Below are 8,973 nucleotides of genomic sequence, written 5' to 3' on the forward strand. Positions count from 1 at the left end.
CTCGTTGTATCATTTTGAGCAGAGAATGTTGGCACTTCGTCCTAGCAGACAAATCTCAATGTGAATCGAGATGTGTTGTTGTTTACACAAAAATAATTTTGAAAAAGAACCATTTGTCAAAAATTTAGGCCAAAAGCAAGTTTTTGCCGGACATTCGATGGTTACTCATCGCTGGCTTTCATTTCAGTGCCAGGTTTAATCACTCCATGGTTTTAAAGTTCTGTTTTTATACGAGATATGTGATGTGTAAGGGAGTTTGTTGACTCCAAGCGGACTTAAAGTGGAGTCAATTGGCACTTGTTGTTCACTCTTCCTGTCCTATCTCCCATACGATGGAATATTCTCCGTGGAAGAAATTAGTGAGGTCAAAATCGGGACTTCGAATCGTACTAGCGAATGATGATTGTAGAAGTCCATTTCTACTCTGTGAACCACCCTGGACACCAGATAGTGAGGTGAGGACCTTCAATGGGTGCGGCCACTGTTCTAGATGTTGATTATTTCATTTTACTATGTCACATTAAGCCTTTGAAGTGTATGTAACATATTCTGTTGTTTCTGTCCTAGTCGAAGAACTGCACTGACTGCAAATCTAAGTTTGGTTTAACACTGCGCAGAGTACGTTGATCACGCAAGAAATGGTATATTATATTCCCTTGTTTTCTTACTCTTTCTTGACTGTCTGATTTCACATTTTAGCACCATTGCCGTCGTTGTGGAAGGATTTATTGTGGACACTGTTGTTCTACAAGACTACCATTACCGCGTATGAGCTTTGTTGATCCAGTTCGAATGTGTGAACAGTGTGCTGATCAAACTTCGCATGAACAGGATTTCTTTCAGCGCCACTTAAAAGTGCTGACAAATGGTAATACGATGATGTGAAAATTTTGTAGGCTTGTTAGTACAATTCAGCTTCCAGTCAAAACTTAATGTAATAAATTTCTACTGATTTGATTTTCTGACACAGGAGCGTCCTTTGTGTCGGATTCATCTTTAAATGGAACTGATCTCATGTTATGCAAGCTGACACCTGATCACAGGTATTTTGTGAAAGTAGATCATATGTATGTACCAAATGTATACATACAACTAGCTATTCATCTCTCTGATTAACTTTCAGATATCTCATGTTTGATGGCACATCCCAGGACCCTATTGATATTCTTCTAATTAAATCTTTTAGCGTCTCAAAGGATGTAGATGTCTTAGGTATGTACATTACTACCACTGTCATATATAATTAATATAATGCCTTGGTTGCAAAAGTGAAAACTAGTTAACAGTGTTGAGTTTTTTGACATAATGTTCAAAAACACTTATTCTAGATTGCTATGAGGATTTTAACTCAGGTATGATTTCATTGTGTTTTATTGCTCGCCACTCATCACCACAGTAGTGTCGCTTGTTCATCATATTCTGACTGAAGTTTAAACCAAACTATTTGTTCAAATTTTCTTTTGTTTTACAGGTGGAAGCAGTATGCAGCTAGTGTTTACTACGCAGGAAGATAGTGAGAAGCACTTAAAACTCACAACAGGACCGGATGCCTTGCGGAAGATGGGAAGCTCATGGATACTTGCAATGCAGCAGGTGATTTTTTTTTAAAGACAGATTTTCCTATTGCAATTACTGTATTTAGAAACTAGTTACTTAATTAAGAAGGGTTTGTGGTTCCAGGCTCTGAAGTTCTTGTATAATATGGAAAACAGCTGAAAATGGGACACCTTCTCTCACCAGCATCAAGATCACTGTGCAAACCCCACAGTTTCCTTTTTTTGTAAGAAGTATTCCCAAATTATCTCTCTTACTGTCAATGTACCTGATCACAATTTTTGTGCTATTTTATCCTAAAGTTGTTTTGATTTGGTGGGTTTGTTTCATTTTCTCCCGTGTTTGTTTCAAAAATGGGACCCTTTTTCATATTTTATAATCCTGTTTTCTATGCTGATCAAAAGATTATTTAAAGAAGGGATTGTGAATGGCTTATTATTGATTTTAACTTAGTTTTGGGCCTTGTTTGATTGCTGGTTGAATTGGGCCTTTTGTTGTACTTGCCGTGATAGTGTTAGTAAAAGTGATATGACTGGAAGTGTCATGTCAGAAATTTGTTTTGGTCACTTTGTTTACATAATGCCATCTTTAAGTTTGTTGCCATTTTGCTGCAGTGCCATCTCAAAAGACACTTGAATCTCTAAGTTTTTGAGCCATTCGTATCAATATCCATGTCTTCATTCCATTTTGTGAGAACACAATTTGTATTCCTCTTTTTATTATTATCATCTTTTTATTATAGTATGAAAACTTTATTTTTTAGACACCATGAATGCATTTATAATAATCAATTTCACCTTTTTTTGTTGGTTCTAGTTTAGAGGGACTTTATGATATTATTTCTTTCATTTTCAATTGTTATTAGTTTACTACATAAGTTTTAATTTTTCCTTATACACTTGTTTTGAATCTCGAATGCTTTCTTCCAATCATGGAAGGCACATCGATGTCAGAAAAGTATTCAATCCTGCACTTTTCAAAAATTATTTGGATAAAGGTTGCCCCTCCCTAAAATCCAATGATGTTTGTTCGCCATCTTTCAACATGTGCTATGCATAGCTGCATAGTCTAACATAATTTTAAACTTCTTTTTTAAAAAATTCCTTGTAGGAATTAGATTTTAAAAATATTCCTTGTAGGAATTAGGTTTATCTGGGCATATTGGGATATCATGTTGGGCTTGTAGGGCACCTTAGCATATTTATTAACAATTGTAAAGACTTTAAAACTATATTTTATGTATGAAATAAAACTGTAGAACTTTTACCATAGTTTTTGTTTTTCACCAAGGGATCTTTCCAGTTTCTTGCACAAATACAAATACTTCATGAACTTAAACAGGCATGCTTCAACACTTTTTATGCTCAGATTGAGCTAACGGTGTTAATTCTCGACAGGGGATGGCACACTGACTCGGCGATCGCGCTCGCTGGAGGTCTGGCGGACGCAAAAGTTGCCTACTTACAGGGGCAAAGTGCGACTACCTTTCAGGGGAGCGACGCCCCCATCGCCAACCCCCCGGCCCCTCTGGATACGCGCCTGACGGACTGGAGCCCCGTCGGGCCGTCGACATGGACGCTTCGCTCACATCCACCCTCTCTGCACCCAGTGCGAGAGCAGCTCCACGTAGCGCGTTTTGGCGGCCTCGCTCATGCCGAGCTTCGATGAGAACACGGCGTCGGAGTGCGAGTCGCTCTTCTCGACGGCCTGGTTGGCGCGGATGATGCTGATCATGACGAACAAGTGCGAGAACTCCACCGGCACCGTAGTGGCCAAGTCGCGCTGGAAGGCGTCCCAGTCCATGTCGCTGGTGTCCACGCCGTGCAGGCGAGCGTACCGCACCAGCTCGGCGTGGTACTCCCTGAGCAGCGTGTCCACCTGGGACAGCGCGTCCGAGTCCGCGCTCGAGTACAGGAAGAAGACGAGGTCCGACGAGGCGGGGCCGATTCTCGTCAGCTGGAAGTCCACCATCTTGAGGCGGTCAGGCTTCCCCTGCTTGTCGTACGCGAACATCATGTTGTTGACCCAAAAGTCCTCGTGCAGGATGGTGGTGAAGGGCCCCGCGGGCAGGCTGTCGTTCTTGAGGGTCTTCATCGCCTTGCGCAGCGTCGCCTCGTCGACCAGGGACCGGACCTCCGGCACGTGCTCGAGCACCATGTCCAGGCTGTTCTCGGCGAAGCGTAGGTACAGCTTGTCCGACTCCTCCCGCTTGTTGTGCATGTAGAAGACGCAGGCCTTCTGCACGGCGTCGCCGCTGAAGACGGCCGGCCGGCGGGACCGCAGGGCGATGCCCAGGGCGTGGAAGCGCGCCAGCTCGGTCACCGCCACCCGGCACTGCTCCACGTCCATGCCGTTGCCGCGGCTCCCGCAGCGGTACCCCTGGCTCCCCAAGTCCTCCAGCACCAGGATGGCGTCGTCGTCCACCACCGCGTCGTCGCGACTGCCGATGCGCGCGCCCAGCATCTTGGGGAAGGACTGGAAGCGCTCCGCCTCGGGGATGCGCAGGTCACGCTGCAGCTCCTCCATGGCGGGCACTACGTAGCGGTAAAAGTCGACCTGGGAGACAGATTTCGAAAATCAATAGACACCCTCCGCAAGAGTCGAGGGGCGAGAATTTTAACACTGATCTGACGGACACCTGTGACTATCCGTGGGAGGGGTGGAACCTTACTCACAATGGGGAGGCTATTGGAAACTGGCACGCACCTCTTTGGGGAAAGAAACGTCCACGTTGAAGGTGTCGCGCAGGTACTCGGTGGGCGGCAGGCGCTTGCACACGGCCGGGACGGTGGACTTGTTGCCCTGCTTGTCCTCGAAGTGGGCGTTGAGCATGAGGAAGGTGCTGCCGTAGTTCTCCCCCGCGGCCGTCTCGCCGCGCACCTCCAAGCCCACGCACCGCGAGGAGGGCGGCGCGCTGGCCGCCAGCAGCGCGGCCACGTCGGGCACCTCCAGGAACATGCTGCAGGCTGCGCGGGCTGCGCCGAGGGCTGCGCCGAGGGCTGCGCCGAGGGCTGCGCAGAGAGGGGAACGGTCACCAGGGGCCGCGTCCAGCAGTACGCACGCCGCGACTGCCTGCATATTCATCGAGGGACTGACTTGCGCGAATGGCGACCACCGCCACCGGCACGCCGTCAGGTCAGAGGACCGGCCGCGGCAGGCGCGGATCCAGGGGGGACGGAGGCGTCGTCTGAAAGGCACGCAAAAAGTCGCACGTTGCCCCTAGCAGTAGGCGACTCCCGCACCTGAAGCCGCTTCTGGATCCACCCCTGGGTCGCCGATCCAGTCGGGGGCACGCCGGCGACGCGAGTCCGCGCGGCCGGCAGCACGGATCGGCCGGGCCTAGGGGGCCTCTAGGCGCTGCCAGGGCGCTGCCATGGCGCTGCCGGCGACGCCCCCGCGGATCCACCAACCCACGCCCACGCCCCTGGTGGTTTCACTCCAATAGACGACTTGAGCTAGGCGAAAGAAGAGGAAGAAAATACCTTCCCGAACATGGCGGCCGGCCCCTCATTGGTCCTGGCAGCCGACGGCGGCCGGCCGCCATGTTCGGGAAGGTATTTTCTTCCTCTTCTTTCACCTAGCTCAAGTCGTCTATTGGGAATAGCTGCGATCTCATTAGCTGCAACGCAGCCGTGCTCTAGAGGCTCCGTGCGATAAGGTGGCATGTGGCTGATAAGCGTAAACGGCGCCCACTTGAAGCTCACCCTCCGCGCGCGGTCCCTTGGAATTACTTTACGGTGGGCTGAGTTTGGACAAATTTGCCGACCGGGCGGGCCCATGGGGGGCCAGTGCAGCCAAGGCAGAGCCAAGGTGAGGGCTGCAGGCCGCCACGGTCAACGCCTGTTTGCCGAGGGTTCACTTCATCCGTATCTCTTTTTTATGGGGTGGCTGTCGCCTGGCTCCAAAGGGTCGGTTCGCCGCCCTGCCTGCTCTCAGGGGGAACGCCCCACGTGAGTATGACAGACAGTGGACGGCTGAGATTGCGGACCTCGTTGCGGACGCTCTGCATCGTGGCTATCTGGCATTGCCTCGGCCTGGAGTGCACTCGGGTGCACCTGGCATGCAATGCACCAAGCGGAGCGTACCTGGTGTGAACGCTCCCGCTAGGGCACACTGTGTACGTGTACACTGTCAGTTTCTAGAGCGCGTGGCCGAGGAAGGCACGACACGCTTATCGGCGAGGTCGTCACGTCTCCACGCTAGCGGCTCTGCGAGGAGCTGCTCTGTTATGAAACCCAGTATCTCGGTCGGCGAACTTGAAAAGATCCAAAACCGATGCACTCCGAGACTGTCAACTGTCACCGATTTCGGTGTCAAGCGAACAAACTTGCAAAGCGATGTTGGCCTCGGCGCCCTTTTTGTCGCGCGACGCGGCCAACCGGAGGCAGCGGCACCGAGCGCATTCAGTTTCAATCAAATGTGGCCGCTGCTGCCCCACCCCACGGCACCCACGGGGAGCGGCCGAGCGTCCCTTTCCACCGCCCAGCCTCACCGATGCCGGCTGGGCTGGGCCGGCTGGAGCGCCTGCGAAGACGAGCTAGGCAACCCGGCCGACGCAACGCTCCTGCGTGCGACGGGACTGCCTACCTCGCAGGCTGCTCGCACCGTACCATTACCATTAAGGGCTAGACCACATATGGATCGTGACGCACCACCAGCACCACGCACTCCCTGCTGAGCGCGGGCCTACTTAAAGGGGGTCTGCCACTCCACTCGAAACTCACCTTTGGCCGCTGTATCTGCCGACGGGGCCGCTTGACCGCGATCCCTTCCTCTGTTGTGGCCGGGTGCGCGGGTTGGGCGCGCTGCTGGCACTGCGTGGAGAGCTTGGCAGTGCTCGTCAGCTTGTTGTGTTTGGCGGCGCGGCGCGGTGGGACGACACTGAGCGATCCCCGCGGGGCCGCTTGATAAAGTCTGTTCGCGGGACGCGGGAGGACCGCCACCGCCGCGCCGTCGCCCCGCCAACCTCTCGCCCCGCCGAGCCCCGCGTCGCCCAGCTCACCGTGTAGCACGCCGCGCAGCACACAGTCCCACGTCGTCACCGCAGGGGCCGGGGGCCGGGCCGGGGGCGGGCAGCCGCGCATCCGAGGAGGAGCTCCCCGTCGTCGTCCTGTTCCTGGGAAGCGCGCGCCGCCGCGGCGTCCGGGATGCGGTCCGGGGCGTCTTGTGGCCTTGTCCAGCGGCGGCTGGCCGCACCGGCGCGGGCGGGGCGGGCGGGGCGGGGCGGGGCGGGGCGGGGCGGGGCGGGGCGGGCGGGGCGGGGCGGGGCGGGGCGGGGCGGGGCGGGGCGGGGCGCCGACACCGCCGAATCGATCCGCGATTATTTTTACCCGCGGCCGGTATGCAGGTGTAGTGCAGTGTGTCACGTGTCACGACATGTCAAGCAAAAAGCGGTGGGGTCGAACACCCTCTGTTACCGGATGGTTTCAAGTGGTTTGAAGGGTTGTTGTTTTTGTTGTTATTGTTGTTCTTCTTGTTATGGTAGTGGTGGTGGTGTCAAATTTGTGTCGAAGTTTTCCGAGGTTCCGAAATTGTGCGCTCCTTCGGACTTGGAGCGGGCTATTCTCGGTCGGTTGGTTATCTTCCTATTCACGATCCGCCCTGGCAAGCACCGTGATTTGGTATCTTTCGTCTTTCGCCCTCCATCAGTAGGATCAGTAGTGAGTACAACGTTGCACCACAGTGGTAATCTCTCGTACGCCTCCCAGACAGCCCTCCGAAGTGCGCGGGTCAAAAATGGCGATGATGAGAGTTCAGCGGAACGTCTTTATCGGCGATGCCGGGAACGACGGATAAGGCGTTTGCGGGTGAGCCCTGCCCTGCGCGAGGCGCGGCCTGGGGCCTAGGGCCTAGGGCCTAGGGCTGGCTAGGCGGAGGCTAGGCGTAGGCGGGGCTACGCGCGGCTGGCCAGGCGGAAGGGGCAACGGGGGATCAGGACGGTAGGCCCGACAGGCTGATCCCGAGCGGAGGGCCCCAACGGACTGCCTCGCTCGCATCCACACGCAACGTCCCATAAGTGCAAGAGAGAGAGAGAAGCGTCCCGCTCGGAATCACTTTGCTTGCTCTGCTGGCCGAGGTCGGCCTCAGCACATCATCACTCTGGCAGGGAGACGTCCTGATTGTGCCCTTGGGGACAGTTTGTATGTAAGTATGTATATATTGGCCACAACAAACTTTAACATTATCCAAACATGTTGTTATTGTTATTGTTGTTATTATTGTTGTTGTTATTGTTGCTGAAGGCGGCAGGGATGACGAGATCCTCCCCGATCAGGGCGTTGGTGTTATTGCAGTTGGTGGCGCGGCCAACGCCTCCAGGGGTGACTCCAGTTATTCCAGACGCGGCTCCAGGGTTCGCGATTGAAACTGTCTCCGAGAGGGCGGCGTCGGGAGCTGCAGAGCGTCGGCTGTTGACGTTGGTGTTGGTGTTGTTGGTGCTGCCGCCCCCGTCTCCGTTGTTGTTGTTATTATTGTTATTGTTGTTGTTGCTGCTCCTGGTGACCCACTCCGAGGCGCTGCCGACGTAACTGACCGATGCGATGCCTCTCGTGCCGCTGGTCGCGTTCCTGCCGACCCTGCAAGCGGAAAGGGCGCGGTTTACCCTCCAAGGGGCTCCTTGTTCAAAACTGGTGACGTCACTCGACTCCTTGGCGCCTTGTCGCTTACGTGGCGTAGACGCGACTGCCGCCGGCACAGTCCCGCAGCTCCCAGGCGGCGACGCCGTGCCCGTGGCTGTCGATGGCGCGCACGGCTTTGAGCGCCACCACGTTGACGCAGTCGCCCTTCTCCATGCACGCCTCCACGTGGCCCTCGCCTGAAACAACGCGCAACGCTAACTTAGCCATTAGCGTCAGCCGCTAAAGATGTTTTGAGGAGTGAGCGGTGCTGCGCTAACGCGCCCCGTAGCGCTTAGCGCGTCCTGTAGAAGTGCGAGAGAAACAGAGCGATGCGTCGCGAAACGGTCCTTGGCGGCGGCGGGTGCATCGGTGCGTCCCGGCAGCTCACCCTCCACACGGCTCTCCTCGTCGTACAGGTCGACGCAGGCGCGTTGCGCCCCCAGGGCCCCCAGGGGCGTCGGCGTCGCCGTGGAGCGCGGCGGGGGCGGTCCGGGCAGCCCGGACACTGCGAGCACCAGGACGGGGAACGCGGCCAAGGCGGCCGAGAGGGACAACATTGCCCCCAAGGCGTGCGGTGCGTTCGATTCGCAAAAAGCCCGCCGCCGTTTTTCTCTCTCTTTTCGCTGTGGCAGCCAATGGCAGCCCGCCGCGGCCGTGGCCGTGATAACATTGTTCTGGCGGGGCGGCGGGCGGGGCGGGCCGGCCAGGGGCCAGCTGAGCGCGCCGGCACCGCGCACGACCAGGACGCTCTCCAGGACCAGTCTGGGCTTCCCGCGCGCCGCTGCGCCCAGTCAGGTTCAAC

At 54.9% G+C, this 8,973-nt stretch overlaps 3 protein-coding genes across 4 annotated transcripts; 1 reads left to right on the plus strand and 2 right to left on the minus strand.

The window, feature by feature from the left end:
* The first annotated feature begins 50 nt into the window (after positions 1–50).
* On the plus strand, positions 51–2,820 carry LOC117641805 (zinc finger FYVE domain-containing protein 21-like). 2 transcript variants are annotated; one of them, XM_034379446.1, is made up of 8 exons: positions 51–455; positions 568–618; positions 700–868; positions 971–1,043; positions 1,124–1,212; positions 1,329–1,352; positions 1,472–1,593; positions 1,681–2,820. In XM_034379446.1, the coding sequence occupies exons 1-8, from the start codon at positions 333–335 to the stop codon at positions 1,714–1,716; spliced, it is 687 nt and encodes a 228-aa protein (XP_034235337.1). In that variant the 5' UTR covers positions 51–332; the 3' UTR covers positions 1,717–2,820. The 2 variants fall into 2 exon arrangements, with proteins under 2 accessions (XP_034235337.1, XP_034235338.1); XM_034379447.1 differs by lacking the exon at positions 1,329–1,352 and having other exon boundaries at positions 53–455.
* Positions 2,741–6,438, minus strand: LOC117641804. The gene is made up of 3 exons (XM_034379445.1): positions 6,279–6,438; positions 4,261–4,565; positions 2,741–4,110 (listed from the first exon to the last, which is right to left on the minus strand). The coding sequence occupies exons 2-3, from the start codon at positions 4,510–4,512 to the stop codon at positions 3,139–3,141; spliced, it is 1,224 nt and encodes a 407-aa protein (XP_034235336.1). The 5' UTR covers positions 4,513–4,565; positions 6,279–6,438; the 3' UTR covers positions 2,741–3,138.
* Positions 6,439–7,691: 1,253 nt separating this feature from the next.
* On the minus strand, positions 7,692–8,633 carry LOC117641807 (putative mediator of RNA polymerase II transcription subunit 29). Its single transcript, XM_034379448.1, has 3 exons — positions 8,560–8,633; positions 8,221–8,368; positions 7,692–8,129 (listed from the first exon to the last, which is right to left on the minus strand). Exons 2-3 carry the CDS (start codon positions 8,343–8,345, stop codon positions 7,736–7,738), a joined length of 519 nt encoding a protein of 172 aa, XP_034235339.1. The 5' UTR covers positions 8,346–8,368; positions 8,560–8,633; the 3' UTR covers positions 7,692–7,735.
* Positions 8,634–8,973: the final 340 nt, after the last annotated feature.

This window comes from Thrips palmi, unplaced genomic scaffold, assembly GCF_012932325.1.
Source record: "Thrips palmi isolate BJ-2018 unplaced genomic scaffold, TpBJ-2018v1 HiC_scaffold_15, whole genome shotgun sequence".
Classification (NCBI taxonomy): Eukaryota; Metazoa; Arthropoda; class Insecta; order Thysanoptera; family Thripidae; genus Thrips; species Thrips palmi.